The sequence below is a fragment of the Plecotus auritus genome, assembly GCF_963455305.1.
Source record: "Plecotus auritus genome assembly, chromosome: 9".
Classification (NCBI taxonomy): domain Eukaryota; kingdom Metazoa; phylum Chordata; class Mammalia; order Chiroptera; family Vespertilionidae; genus Plecotus; species Plecotus auritus.
Window position 1 is genome coordinate 110490856 of NC_137783.1, and position 15370 is coordinate 110506225.

Below are 15370 nucleotides of genomic sequence, written 5' to 3' on the forward strand. Positions count from 1 at the left end.
CCAACTTCAGCTTCCTACCTTATGAGTGTGGGGAGGGGAAGCAAGATTCAGAAAGGTTATTTGCCCCAAATTGCTCAGCTAACATGCTCTCACGAGTTCTACCTGACCTCAGAACCCTCACTTCTCACTACACCAGAGAAGGCACTAGTAGGTGCTGAGTCATGGAGATGACCAAGGGGGACAGGGCCCAGGGAGAACAAAGCAAGCCAGAGCCAGGGCTAGAGCCAACACATCTTTATTAGTCTCTGCAGCAGGACCACTGGAGCCCCTATCTACAGGGGAACTTTTGCAGGCTACTCTGGCTACTGGGCAGGAATATTAGCATTTCTGTGGTGATTGGTATAGGCTGGGGGAGGAGACTGGAAGGAGACCAGCAGGGAGGCACATGTGGGAGGCCTTCTGAGCTGAGACAAACTTAGATTATGCCCCAGAAGTGAACACTGCCATCTTCCCCAGAGTGAAAGTGGAGACAAAACCTAAGAGGGTGATAGCCACAGCTATGGGCACAGGGCCAAGCCTCTGGGGAGCAGAAATGCATTTCCTGATGGAGGATCCTAGGGCTGGAGGTCCCAAACAGGTGGGAAACAGGTGCTTTCTGGACACTGAAGGAACAGGGAACCCAGTAAGCTGGTAGTGGGAAGGATGGGGCTAAATGTACAGTGTTTTGGTATGTGTCAAAAAAACAACAGGCAATATATTCATTTATTATGAAACTTCTTCTAAAGAAACCTCACATCTCCCCCTTACTCAGCAAGCTTCTTAACCTAGAGGGGTATAATGATCTGACCCCTGCCTCCCTCCCCAGCCCAATTAAATGCCCCTTTAATTTCTTTGGTATGCCATGATGGTCATGGCTCTGCACTCTTGCCAACAACCTTACTTCTAGCCTGCCTTCCTCACTCTCTTCCCTCTTACTGTCAAAGGACTGATAACTCTGCCTTGTCAAGTGTGTACAGCTGTTTTCCCCCACCAAGCCTGGAGCCACCCCAGGAAGAACCTGACTTCTGTGTCTCCAGCACCTGGGAAACTTGAAGCCACATGAGTTGTTTTTTGTGCCCTGTTGTGTTTGGGGCAAATATATCCATGTGTCTATAATGGATTTCTGGGGTGTCTGGCAGTAGAGACAAGGATTTTTAGTTAATGTTTGTGCCTCCGATGGTAGCTTCTTCCCATGTTGGGGGTGAGTGTGAGGAGTAGGAGGGGGAGATCCAAGCTTCGCATGGCTAATAGGAAGAGGCCAAAGTTGGGCAGGGCTTGGGTGGAGGGGTGGGGTCAAGGAGTAAACTATGCGCTGAGTCTCGGAGCTCAGAACCAACAGGGCGACCACATGAGCGAGCCCAGCGCCGCACCGGTGGCCGCCCCCGCGAGCATGCCCATGGCCAGCGGGGCTCCCGAGCTGTAGCAGGGATCCTCCCGCACTACCACGTGCGTTACGCCTCCGGGGCCTGCGGAGAGAGCCGTTGACGGCGAATTCAGCCGAGAGAACAGAGCGATCTTCGCTCCTCTCCTCCCGCTTGACTCCAGCCCAACCCAAAGTAAGGCGCTGAGCCCACTGTTCTGTTCCCTAGTTGGAGAAACTGAGGCCTTAACGTGGGAAAGAAGTGCAGCCCAGCCCCACTGCTTCCAGGCCTTGGGTCCGCTGTGGATGTGGGCTAGGATGGAAAGGCGAGGAAACCCCCATCTCTAAGAACCTCCAGACCACATCTGGAGCGGGGGGCGACAGCCATTCCCGCATTAGCCACCAGGGGTCATTACCAGCTCAGGAACGGGTATTGAGCGGCCTGAGAAAAAGTCGGCCTGGAGACGTGAGTCAGCCCTGGGATGGGAAGGGGCTCCAATCCAAGTGCTATTCCGAGTTTGGGGATGGGGAGGGCCTTGTGGAGGGTTCTGCCTAAGAAAATCCTTGGTCACTAAAAGGGTGGGTCCTGACCCTGGGTCGAAGCAGGAAGCTGGGCTGGCCAGAAATTTACCTGGGTACGGCTGTCCGTAGGGCGGTCCATAGTAGCTTCGAACATAAGTGGCGTCATGCGCGTTGGGCGACACCACCTCATAGTAGTCCTGGTACGGGCTGTAGATACGCACCTGGGGAGCCCTGTCAGGTTAGCTGCCTGGGAATTCCCTGGCCCGGATTTGGTCCCTTACCCACTACACCCAGCTCAAGCCCCTCTGGACCCATGGAGCTGCCTCCCCAAGTTTAGAAGTGGGTCCCCAGGGTCCTTGTATTCTAAAGCTCAGCCTCTATATCCAGCTCCCAGTGAGGCCATTTTCTGCCCTGGCTTCCCACCTAGCACTCTCCAAGTCAAGAATTCTCCATGGAGCCCAGCTGGTGTGGCTTAGTGGATTGAGGGTCATCCCATGCACCAAGATTCCTGGTCAGGGCACGTGCCCAGATTGTGGGCTAGATCCCCAGCAGGGGGCGTGCAGGAGGCAGCCGATTGATAGTTCTCTCTCATTGATGTCTCTATCTCTCTCCCTTTCCCTTAAAAAAAAAATCAATTAAAACATAGTTAAAAAAGCATGTTCAAAATAATTCTCCATGGCTTCCAACTTCCTTCATAAATAGTCTAATATTTTCTAGCAGCTCTCTAATGATTCCTCTCCTCCCGCTTGACTCCAGCCCAACCCAGAGTAAGGTGCTGAATTTTTCTACTCTGCTAGTCACAGAGAGGGAGACCTGGCCAAGCCCCAGGCCCAGGAAATAAAAGAGGGTTGGGGAGGAAGGAATGGGATTGATCCAGTAGGGAAAGGAAGCAATTAAAGTATTATTGAGCATCCACCATGTACCAGGCCTGAGGGAGGTGTTCACATTGTTACCTCCTCTGTTCCCTACCACAGTCATTATCATCTCCACATTACCACAGAGCTAGGGATGGAGGCTCAGAAAATGGCCAATGTTCTCTGGGAGGGAGGAATGCACTCCCTGCCCTCTTCGCTCCCCATTAGATTTTTACTAACCCCTCCAAGCCTAACTCAAAAGTCACCCACTCCAGGAAGCCCTTCTGGGCTCAGAAAGAATCCTTTCTTTCTGAATTCTCTGTGAGCTATGCTTGTGCCTCTTATCCTATCCTTCCTCTGGGCCTTTCCTGCTTGCACCCCAAATGTAAGCTACCCGTAGGCAAGGACTCTGATTTGTGTCACCAGCAGAGTCTAGTGAATGCTAAGAATAAATATATGCTGGATTAAATGGTAGCTCCTAGTCCAAGCCCTCATTTTACCTACAGAGAGCAGACCTGGAGAGGAGGCAGAATCCCCTTCTCTCCTGACTCCTCCTTGGCCACCCTTCCACCCTATATCTCTTTCTAACTGGGCTTCACACCTGAATGGTCCAGCTCCCCTTTGAAGTCCAGGTGTCTTAAACTCCACGCATCTCAAAGTGATTTCATCATCCTTCCATCCCCCCAAACCTGCTCTTCTGTAAATTCGTTTCTCTAAATGCCACCACTATGCACTCAAAGACATCATGTTGGCACCCTTGTCTTCACACACTCATCTTCCACATCATATCAGCCATCAGGTCACATGACTTTATCTTCTAAATATGCTCTTCTGTCCATCCTTTTGGCCAGTGCCAAGAGAATAAGCCATTAGTTTTGGCAACTTGGAAGCTGTGGGTGACCTTGAAAAAAATACCTTTCAGAGGAGTGATTAGGAAAAGAAGCCAGACTATAGGGAGTTAAAGAATGATTGAGAGGTGAGGGATGGAACCAACATATCATGACATCTCTTTCAAGAAGTTTAGCTGTAGCCCTGGCCAGTGTTTCTCAATGGTTAGAATGCTGGCCCATATATCAAAGGGTCTTGGGTTTGATTCATGGTCAAGGGCACATACCTAGGTTGCAGGTTCTATCCCTGACTGGGTCAGGGTAGGTGCAGAAGGCAACCAATTGATGTGTCTCTCTCACATGGATGTTTTTATCTCCTTCTTTTTCTCTCTCTCCCTCCCTCTTCCCTTCCACTCTGTAAATATCAATGAATGAAAAAAAAAATCCTTGGGTAAGGATTAACAAAAAATAAAATATAGACTTCAAGCAGGTTAAAAAACCACAAGCTTAGCTGTAAAGGGGAGTTCTCAAATCTCGATGCCATTTCCCAATGATGGGGAGCTTGTCTTCCTCACCTTTTTTTATTCAACTACCTAACTTGTCTTTCAGAGTCAACTCAAGTATTACTCTCCCTGAACCTCAGGTTCTGGTGGGCTCCCATCTGGGCACTCATTGGCCTTAGAGTTTCCTGATCACAGCAAAGCACCAATCACTCGGTAGTGTCATTGCTTGTATCCCTGTGAGTGTGAATCTCTCTCATCAGACTTGTAGACACCCTATCATCACCACCAAAGGCAGCGCCTGGGTCTAAACAGGCCTGACTGGAACATGGTAGGTGCCTAATATACTGAATATATCTCAAGTGAATCAAATACAGGGTCAGACTGGAACTAAGGTCATCCAACTCAGTCCAGTTTCAAGTTAGGCACAATGACCAGACCCAGGACAATGCAGGAGGCTCAGACAAAAAAAAGCTCAGTCTCAAGTGACTTCCCTCACTGTGCTCCTTCTCCAAGGGTGATCCAATAGGGATTTCTGGTGGGTGTGGCCAGGATTTGAGATCCAGGCCTAGAAGGGGCTAGAGAGATCTAAGCACTCAGATCCCGAATTTTATCGGTAGGGAAGTTGAGGTCCAGAGTGTACACCTTTGCAGCTGCACAGGGAGCCAGTGGCCCTGTCAGGCCCTGGAGAGAATGGAAAACACCACTTAAGTCCCTGTGGGCCACCTGTTTCTACCCTCCAGGCCTGGGAGGCTCAGAGGTAAAGTCATGTGGGTCACCTGGCAACGGAGCGGGGGATCCCCCGAGACCTCATGGACAGAAGAACCAAAGGACTTGATTTCTGGTCCTCTCCCTCTCTGCAGGCCTAGACCCTTATATGCAAATAGATCCCTTCCCTCAGAAAAACTGTTGTGTACTTACTATAAGATTTTAAAGGTTCCACAGCCTTTTTTTTAAATCCTCATCCGAGGATATTTTTTCCATTAATTTTTTTTTTATTTTTAGAGAGATGGGAAGGATGGGGAGAGAAAGAGAGAAATATCAATGTGAGACATCAATTGGTTGCCTCCTGCACGCCCCTGGCCGGGGCCAGAACAAACCTGCAACCACATACTTGCCCTTGACTGGGAATTGATCTCAAGACCCTTTGGTCCATGGACTGACACTCGACCACTGAGCAACACTGGCCAGGGTGGTTTACAATCGTTTAAATCCTATTTTTTGGAATCTCCACTGTATACAAACTTGAATCATAGTTTGGGCATGGCGGATGCCTCAGAATACTGGGCTGGAAGTCCCAGCCCTGCTACTGATGAATTAAGTGACCCTAGTCAAGTTATGACCTCTCAGAGCTTCAATTTTCTCATCTGTAAACAGGGACAGTCCTACACTGTCCACTCCTGAGCTACAGTGAGAATCCAGCAGAGCCACGTCTAAGCAACTGGCTGGTCCTAGTACTTCTGGGCTCAGTGGTTCTTGTACATTAGAATCACCAAGAGAAATTTTTAAACCAGATTTCCAAAAGCCACACCTGTGGTATTAGAGAATCCAGAGGTAAGATCTGAACATTTCTGGGTTGTTGTTGTTGTTTTTTGTTTTTGTTTTTTGTTTTTTTAATATATTTTATTGATATTCTACAGAGAGGAAGGGAGAGGGATAGAGAGTTAGAAACATCGATGAGAGAGAAACATCGATCAGCTGCCTCCTGCACACCTCCCACTGGGGATGTTCCCGCAACCAAGGTACACGCCCTTGACCGGAATCGAACCCGGGGCAGTCCGCAGGCCGACGCTCTATCCACTGAGCCAAACCGGTTTCGGCTTCTGGGTTGTTGTTTTTTAAGTCCTTAAGTGATTCTAATGTACAACCACATTGATCACCACTGTGCTAGAAAAGGAGCTCACAGTTGACTATAAGATCACAGGTACTCTATGGCAGGCCCCCACTGTGCCCTGACTGAGCACTGGAGAGAGAGAGGATTCATCCCTAAATCCTGCATTCCAGAAACACTGGGAGTGTGCAGGGAGACAGACAGGGTCTAAATTATAATATGCCATAATAAGTTTTTCACTTCTTCCTTCTTCCCTTTATTCATTCACTTGTTTGCTTATTCAGTAAACATTGCCTTGGGCCTACTTGTGCCTGACCTTGTGCACCAGGAATAAGGAGGGTCAAAATAGACTGTCTCTCCATCACTAAGTAGTCATTGACCTGCTGTATACCTAGCACTGTGCCAGGCTCCATAGGGCAGAGCCGATCAGACCTGGTCCTTGCCTTGGAGGATGTTCCAGGTCTCATGAGAGAACAAAGAGAAATAAACAGAATGGAAACCAGGCAGAATGAAGACAGTACTGAGCATCAGTGCAGTGGGATGTGGGAGGGAGTGATGGTACCTGGAGGTCTGGGAGTCCTCCCTGAGGAGGTGGCAGCCTTTGAAGTGAGTCTTAGACAATAAACTAAACGTCAGTTTGTCAAGTGAATATGGAAACTAAGGGTTTTCACAGCAGAGAGAACAGCATGTGCAAAGGCTGGGAAGAAGGGAAAGGTCTGGAGCAGCTAGGACAGAGGGTACAGCAAAGCAGTTGGAGCACAGGGGATGAGGGGCCTGTGTAGGCAAGACTGGCTCAGGCCAGATCCCGAGGCCTTGAAAGCAGGGTTGTGGTTGGTGTCTGATGGATGATGGGAGCCAAGGAATGTTTGTGAGCCGGGAAGGAATGTGACCAGGCCCAGTTTGGGAGGCACATCCTGGTGGCCAGAATGGAGGCAAGAAGGGCTAAGTCAGCACTTACCCAGATTCGCCTCTCAACATTACAGGGGCTCCACGAGCTGGTCACACACCTGACCTTGGGGCAAACCCGGCGGCTTCTGGGAGGGACGGTGGCTCCAGCTGGGGCCTGCTCAGGCCACAGAAACCCAAGAAGGGGGAGGAAGGGAGTTGTCAGAGGCTCTCTACATCTGGAGAGAACCACAGTTCTTAATAGGCCCTAACAGAGCCCTCTTCTAGCTGGGCAGGGGCTGGGGGTGTCTTCCTCCTCACTCATGGTAAAGCGGGGAGACTAGGAGGGGGTGGTGATTTTGCCAAAGTTACTCAGAGAAGAAGGATCAGTAGCATCTCTCCAGAATTAGCCCACTTTCACGTGTTTCGGGCTGCTGAGGTTCCCATCTCCAGGGAGGACAAAACAGCTATGATCTGCCCTTCCAGCCACCTGCCCCCTTCACTGGCCCCCCAGCCTTCTCCCTGGCCCTGTGTTCCCTAGAACAGCTGGGGTCAGGAGCTCCTCCTCGAGCCTCCACCCAGAACAGGGGATAAACCTGCAAGATGTGAAGAGATAAAGTGCAGGTCACTCCTGCATAGGTACAAGACAGAGAAGCCCCCACACACAGGCATGAACACTCAGAGACAGGCAGACACTGGTACAAAGACAGAGACACAAACACAACCCCCTTGAGAAGCTCTGGGACCGGAGGGATGTGTGTGTGTGTAGAGCAGTGGGAGGTGGAGTAGAGGGTCAGAGCAGAGAGGTATGGTAAGCAGAGCAGCAGGAAGGCGGACAGGAAGAAGGGACAAGACAGCTTCATAGAGTCACAGAGTGCAGAACGGTCAGCTCTCACCTCCTTCCTTCCATCTCTCAGGTGGGACTGATTTGCCCTGTATAAGGGGGATTTGGAGCTCAGAGCCAGTTTAGCCCAACTGGGGTCCCTCCACCTCCGTCCTACTGACCACTGCCCAGCCTCCTCACTCCTAGCTTCCTCTAATCCAGCCTTCACCCAGAAGCGTGAGTCTACTCCCCAAAGTTTGACCACAGCCCTTCCTGCTTAGTGACCTTTACTGCTCCCCACAACCCTGGGGTAAAGTTCAGTTCCTTTAACTGGACTTCAAGGCCCTTTGTGACATAGCTCCTCAGAGGTCATCTTTCCCATTTCTTTCCCTCCGCACATTACCCTCCAGCCAGGCCAGACTCCTGGCCCTGATACACACATGCGCACATACACACAAATGCACATGTCACCTCCCTGCCTCTGCTCATGCAATTTCCCTCAAAATCTCACACTGACCTAGATTCCAATACAGGCTTTTTCACTGACTATAAATTATGAGACTTCGGACAAATCACTCCCTCTGAACTTCAGCTTCCCTATCTGTAAAATGGGGCTGAAAACATCAACCCCTACCAGAGTTGTTGGAAGTTTAAATGATATAACCCATGTCAGGTGCTCATCGGCTTGCCTGTCTCTCAGAAGGTAGATGCCTGAGGGGGTTTCTTTGTTTTTTAATTTTATGTTTTATTAAGGCCTTTTATATCTATATCAGGTCCAAAGGGGTTTCTAAATGCATCCCAGTTTTCCCTGCTACTTCCCACGGACTTCCTCTCAAGATAAGTAGGACGACTCCACTGCACCACAGATAGAAGGAGCAAGCATGGAATCTGGAGACAGGCAGATGGGTGTCAAGGCAAGTTGGGCCAATATTGAGCTAGGGGCTTTGGACAGCTCCTCAAACCCACACCTCACTAAGTTCTGTTGGCTCTGCCTCTTAAACATGCCTTATCCTCATCAACTTGTCTCTGCCAGCAAGGCCTTAGTCCAGTCCTCCAGCCAGTCACCTGGACACAGTCCCAGCCTTCTAACTGGTCTCCAGGATCCACTTTTACCCTCTACAATCCATTTCCTACCTACCAGCCAGACTATCTTTTAAAAAATACAAATCCCACCTGACCTATTCGTGCCATCCCTCTGCTTAAAAACCTTCAATGACTTCCTGATGCTCTCCGGAGAAACTGACATCCTTAACACAGCCCGTAATGCCCTGCCAACCCTCCTTTCCCACTGCCCTCTCACTCCCTGAGCTCCAGCCACCCAGCCTTTTTTTTTGTTCTTCAACTTGCCAAAGTCTTAATCCCTCTAGGGCCTTTGCACATGCAGTTCCCTCTTCCTGGAAAGCTGTTCCATTCACCCCACCCACCCCTTTCACCCAGTCTATTTGTTTATACTTCAGGTCTCAGTGTAAGCCTTGTCTGAACTCCCGTCTGAATCAGGCCACCAGGGTGGTCACAAACTGAATGTACACTGTATGTCTCCATCAGAGCAGTTACCACCATTGCAATGGAACAAACAAGCGTATAATTAGTTGCTTCACATCTGGCTTCCCAGTAGGCTGAGTCCAGGAGGGCAGGGCTCACATCTCCTGAGCTCACATCTGATCCCTTGCCCTGGCACAGTGCCTGGCATGTAGTAGAAAGTCAGTAAATGTTTGCTGTGTACATGAATGAAACTCAGTCATCTTTTGCAGAGAGGGAACAATAATCCCTACCTCACAGGACTGTTGTGAGGAATAGCTGGAATTGCATCTGTACCACACCTGGCACGTAATAGTTGCTCAATAAAAGACAGTTCCTTTCCCCCAGCTCACATGCCATCCCCTTCTTGGAGGCCTCTCTCCCTCCTCTGAGCACCAGTGGACCATCTTCTGTCCTTTCCTGCTTGAGACTCAGGGCATCTGAGTCTGCACAAGTCAATCCACTCACATACAGTGGCACCTCAGTTCTCAAACTTAATTCATTCTGGAAGGCTATTCGAGAAAGCGATTTGTTCAAAAACCAAATCATTTTTTCCCATTAGAAATAATGTAAATTGAATTAGTTTGTTCCAGTCGCTCAGATGATTCCGTTTTAACCATTCTTATATACGGTACATGTCTAAGGTACTGTTTAAACTATAAACAAACACTTCTTTTCTTACATTTATTGAATCACCCCTACTCGCCTTAAGTGAACCACTCGTAGCACTTTTCCAGGGGTGTCTTTCAGGAAGTCAGCATGTGATCTTCCCTTTTTCACATGTTGCTGCCTCCAAAATGTTGTCACTGCTTACTGCTTTTTGTTTAACCAAATCAACAATTTTTCTACTAGTAACTCTTCAATGGCCTGTGATCATTGTTTCTTTCACACCCTTAGCAACATTAGCACTCTTGATGGCCCCTATATATTTTAAAATTGTGCTAGTTGTCCATTTTGCCAGCAAAAAAAAAAAAAAAAAACCCACAAAAATATTCACAGCACAATTTCCTGAGATGTTAACAATGCAAGGTTTAGCAGTAGACTCCAATTCTCTCCTTTGTTTGTGGCCTGAGAGATGCTTTTTGTCATGCTGATGTACCAGCATGAAAGGGTTATCAGGTCCAGAACTGAAGTTTTATTCAAGGACCTAGACATTTTTTCCCCATGAACCAAATTGTTCCAGATAGGAGTCGTTCGAGAACCCAGGTTTGACCGTATATGGGAATTGAGAACTCCTGGCAGGCGGAGACCGAGTCTGAATCACCCATGATTCCATGGCAAGTAGGGGTGGGGAGGAGAGAAGGAAGGAATGGGGGCTCACCGGGGTGGAATTCGCCTCCAGCAGCGCAGTCTTCCAAGCTCTGCAAAGCAAACCCCACCACACTATGAGGGAGGGTTGGAAGAAGGGGGATGAGCCCCTACATTTTAGATTTAATTCTCCCACCCAGACTCTTGCCCCATTTTTGGAGGGGAGGGTAAGATCTTTTGAATATACAAAGATGACCCCCTCCCCTGCCTCAGTCACATGGACAGAGCCCTCAGTTGAGCTGGAACCTCATAATTCATTCATAGTCCATAGTTTTTACCCTTTAGAAGGTCCAGTTTCCCCATGTAGACAACAGACAACTGGACCTGGGGGTCTCTTTGGGGCCTTCAAATTCTGACATGCCTAGGCTGGTTCTCTAGCTGCAGTACCCGCCCCCCCCCCCCCCCCCCCCCGCCAACATCCAAAACCTACAAACAGTTTCCCAACACTGACCCCAGAGCCCTGGAAAGGCCCAGTGGACACAGGACAATTGGGCTTTTGTTGGTTGCCATGGCACCTGTCGGGTGGACAAGGCAGCTCTGTGCTTTGTCTACCCAGAGCTCAGCTTCCCCCACTCCCACACACCCCATCTCATTCACTCTCCTACAATGCAAAGGCCAACTGACCCTCTGCCAGAGGGTAGGAAGGGAAAGAATGTGAGTGAGCAGCTGGTGCCTGAAGATACACCCAGTCTCACAGTGTGGACCTGAGTCTGACATTGGGGTGCCCCCATGATATGGCAGGCTGCCTCTGTTAGGCAGGTCAGGGTCTACTCCTCAGATCAGTCTCCAACCAGGACATCATCTCAGAAGGAGGGTCCTTTGAGGATGCCACAGGGCTCTGTTCCTTTGTATCACTCCTAAGTGAGTGCTCACCTTAGAGACTGCTCGAGACCTGACTCTGAATGATCAGGGGCCACACACACGAGGCAGGTGTGCACACTCCTCCCCCAACAGTCCAACGGGGTACCTTACCAATCACCATGAACCATCAAATCCACTCCTCCAGCCTCCACCAACCTGACTGATCTCTCTGTCCCCTCTCCCTAATGTCAGGGAACCAGGAGGCCCAACGAGGAGCAGGCATCTGACCACACTCCCTAGGATACCTCCCATCCTCTCCTGGGAGCAACTCACATGGCGTCATCCTGAGTCTCCGCACACAGGTGCAGGCGGGAGCCTTCCCGTAGACTCACAGTCAGCAGCCCATCTCGGCTCCGGCCCTCTGGGGGCTGCACATCTAAAGGCAGACACACAGATAAGGGGTCTCCATGGGTCACAGGCCCCTTCCAATGCAGGTGTTCTCGGACAGACACGATGGGAGGGCCGTACTCATAGAGTGCCAGAAAGGAAAGGGCTTCTCACCGTGGCACTCTTGGCCGATCTTTATGTTGCGAACATTGAAGCGGATAAGCACACGGTCCTCCTCGTCCTGTGCAGTCTCATCATGGTAGTAGCCCAGAGTCCCATCCAGCCACAGAGCAAACCAGTTCCGTTTCCAGCGGCGAAGGATAGAGCCTGTGAGATATTCCAGACCCACCAGGCAGGCTAATCGCAGGGCCTGCTGGGTCCAGAGCCCTGGATGGGCTCCCCGAGGCTTCTGGCCCCAGTCCCTCAGAGTTGGAACCACCCTTGTCTATCCCCTGAAGTGACGGCAGTTCTTCTATCTTGCTCACCCATTGCCTCCCATTAGGCCTAACACATAGCAGGGGCTCCATAAACATTTTGAATGGCAAATGAGTGATCTGATTCCTCCCTTGAGGGCTTCCAAGTCTAACCCCCAAGTCTCTTTAAAGGCAAAGACCTCTCCCTACCCTAAGCCTCTGTCTTAGTTCTTATCTCTGACTTGTGTGATGGTCATTCATGTAGTGTCTGCCTCTTCCATCAGATGGGGGTGGGGGTGGGGGAAGGTAGGGTCCACAGCTGGACCTGGACTCAGTGTTTGCTGAACCAAATGAACTGAGAATAGGTCATGGAGGGGATTAGGGGGCTCCTAGCCCAGAAGTGCTCTTGCTAAGATCATGACTCTGGTCAGAGCGTGGGTCTGGAAGCTGAGCCCTAGCTTCAGACATTTTGTGATAGTAAATTTTAATAGAAAGGGCAAAGACATAAGAGAGCTTCTTAGAGCCTTATGGGTTCCAAAGCACAGGGGCATTTTTCATTTTGTTCTGAGCCTTGTTATGGGGCCAGCCATGGGCTGAGGTGGTGTGGACACACAGAGGATCACAGCCAGTCCCTGCCCTTGAAGGGCTCAGTCTGGGGCCTGCATGGGGTGGAGGGTGGGGGGAGGTGACACCCACAGGTAAAGACAGTTATAGGGAGATCGATGCTATAATAGGAGTGTGGATGAGGCACTGGGGATCAGTGAAGCAAGTCTCCAACCCAGTTGGGTGTACAGCATGGGCTGGGGTGGGGGTTAGAGGAAAAGTCAGAGAAGGCTCCTCACAGAAGGGGACATCTGAGCTGGGTCTTGAAGAATAAGTAGAAGTTTACCAGACAGTCAGGAGTAGGAAGGGCATTCCAGGCATAGGGAAAAGCATGGACGAAGGTGGGGAGGATAAAAAGGGCCTGGTCTGCCCCGGCCATGTGGCTCAGTTGGTCGAGTGTCATCCCATGCACTCAAGGGTCACCAGTACAATCTTGGGGTTTCGGTTCCATCCAGGTTGGGATGTGTATGGGAGGCAACTGATGGATGTTTTTCACATCAGTGTCTGTCTCTGTCTCTGTCTCTGCTTCTCTCTCTCTTTCTCTCCCTCTCCCTCCCTCCCTCTAATCAATAAAAAACATATATATATTTAAAGGGCCTGGTTTCTTGGGAGAAGGGTTCACTGTGGCAGGCCCAATAAGCCACTTTCCTCACTCCTTCCCCTGCACCTTGTGCAGAGGAGGCACAGGCTTGGCCCAGGGTCACTCACTCTGTCTCCACAGCCAGCCGCCCCTCACCAGGGCCATTTCTTCAAAAGGACTTCCCAGGATGGAGTCAGGCGGGACCTGTCAGAGGAGCCACAAGACACATAGGCCTCATCAGCACTTCCAGAGCAGCTCTGGGGAGAGAAGCCCCCAGCCCTGTCCTTCCTGGGGGAGCCACCCAGGGAACGTTTAAAGGAGTGTAAGTAAACAAACAAGGCAAGCCTGCCTTTCTCCTCCCCACTCTCTGCTCCAGGCAGAGAATGGCAGCACTGTCCTGTGGGGTCAGCAGGGCAGCCACCACTGTGCTGGGGTGGGGGTGGGGTCAGGAGTCTGGATTCCAATCTCAGTTCCATAACCTTGGCCAGGTCCCTTGTTCCTGGCCTTTTTTCCTGGACCTGTAGAGGTGTGACTGTGAGGCGGGTAGAGGTTGGAGTGAGTAACTCATAAAATGTTAGCAACCCTGGGATTCTGAAAGGCTGGCAGCACAGAATATTAGAATCACAGCAATAAATGAGGGACCTTCGTAATAAGAAAAGCCTCCTCACACTTGAACGTCATCTGAGCCGTTTGTAAAGTGCATAAAATGATGTTTCAGCGGCAGCTGACTGACTGAGTGCTATGCCAGGTGCATGTCTCAGTGCTTTCGTCTATTACCTTATTGAAGTCTCACCACAAACCTTGTGACACCCAGGACACTGGGGCTTGGAGAGGTCCAGTCATTTGTGCAGATCCACTTGACGAGTAAGCAGTGGAGCCAGGACTCACACCCAGCAAGCAGTCCTAGCGTCTAACCACTATACCAGCAGGAGCTTTTAAAACTCCAGATACCCAGGCCAGACTCAATTAAAAACTAATTCAGAATGTCTGGGGGTGGGAAGCAAGCACTGAAAGTCTTTAAAGGTCCCTAGCAGCTAGTGGTCGGCAAACTCATTAGTCAACAGAGCCAAATATCAACAGTACAACGATTGAAATTTCTTTGGAGAGCCAAATTTTTTTAAACTTAAACTTCTTCTAATGCCACTTCTTCAAAATAGACTCGCCCAGACCGTGGTATTTTGTGGAAGAGCCACACTCAAGGGGCCAAAGAGCCGCATGTGTCTCGCGAGCCGCAGTTTGCCGACCACTGCCTAGCTGATTCAACGTGCAGCGAAGTTTGGGAACCACTGCACATACTATATACTACCTTACCTTGTCCCAACTGTAACTGTTACACGAGTAGGATATTTACTCCTATTTTGCAGATACACAAACCGAGCGATAGATACACTGACTTGTCCATGTATGTGATGGAACTTGGATTGGAATCTAGGTGTACTCTATTCCTAAGGGCAACTTACCTGCGATCAGGTGCCTCTGCCCCTCCCCCACTTGCTGCGTAGCAAGGGCTGGCACACCTGGGCTGGAAGGCCCGGCCTTGTCCCTGCTTCTCCTTCCGCTCCCTCCCATCTCCAAGCCCTGACACAGGTAAGACAAGAGGGCCAGGTGCAAGCAAACTCCCTCTCCAGCCTCCCCTTGATGCACCCACCTGTCTACACCTGTTGCAGGATGCTGCTGCCAAAACAGCCGCTACTGGATGCTGCTGCCACCCAACCCGCTGCGCCTGCGCTTTGTGCGCCCCAGAGCTCCTGGGGCATTTCACTCCCCAGACTACGCCCCGGCCCGGGACTCACTGCCCCTGAGCCCCGCCCCAGGCCCCGCCTTACCCCCTGGGAGGGGGCGTGGCGTGGAGCGCTGTGCTATCATAAGGCCTCTGGGACTTGTAGTCTGCAGCTCTGGAACCCAGCAGTACGCAACCGCCCCTGGGTGGTAGCCCTAGCCTAGTCTGACCCGGAGCACAGGTGAGAGGCCGCACCTGCGATTTTGTTTTGCTGTTTGTTCACTTATTTATCATGAAATATCTTTTTCTAACCTTTTTGAACTCATTTTCTAGAAAAGAAAAAAAAAAAAAGTAAAGCTGCAAGGAGAAGCCAGGCCCCTAGTTTTACCATGTTTTCTCAATATTCAGTTTGTACCTGGCACTACACTCGGCACTGGTGGCGGACACAAAGAAGCATCC

The 15370-nt window shown here is 50.4% G+C and overlaps 1 protein-coding gene across 2 annotated transcripts; it reads right to left on the minus strand.

The window, feature by feature from the left end:
* Positions 1-220: 220 nt before the first annotated feature.
* On the minus strand, positions 221-14976 carry PLEKHB1 (pleckstrin homology domain containing B1). Of its 2 annotated transcripts, none has more exons than XM_080687922.1 (7): positions 14840-14976; positions 13320-13395; positions 11770-11922; positions 11542-11644; positions 10421-10460; positions 1971-2082; positions 221-1445 (listed from the first exon to the last, which is right to left on the minus strand). In XM_080687922.1, exons 2-7 carry the CDS (start codon positions 13354-13356, stop codon positions 1306-1308), a joined length of 585 nt encoding a protein of 194 aa, XP_080544048.1. In that variant the 5' UTR covers positions 13357-13395; positions 14840-14976; the 3' UTR covers positions 221-1305. The 2 variants fall into 2 exon arrangements, with proteins under 2 accessions (XP_080544048.1, XP_080544049.1); XM_080687923.1 differs by lacking the exon at positions 14840-14976 and adding an exon at positions 6832-6936.
* Positions 14977-15370: the final 394 nt, after the last annotated feature.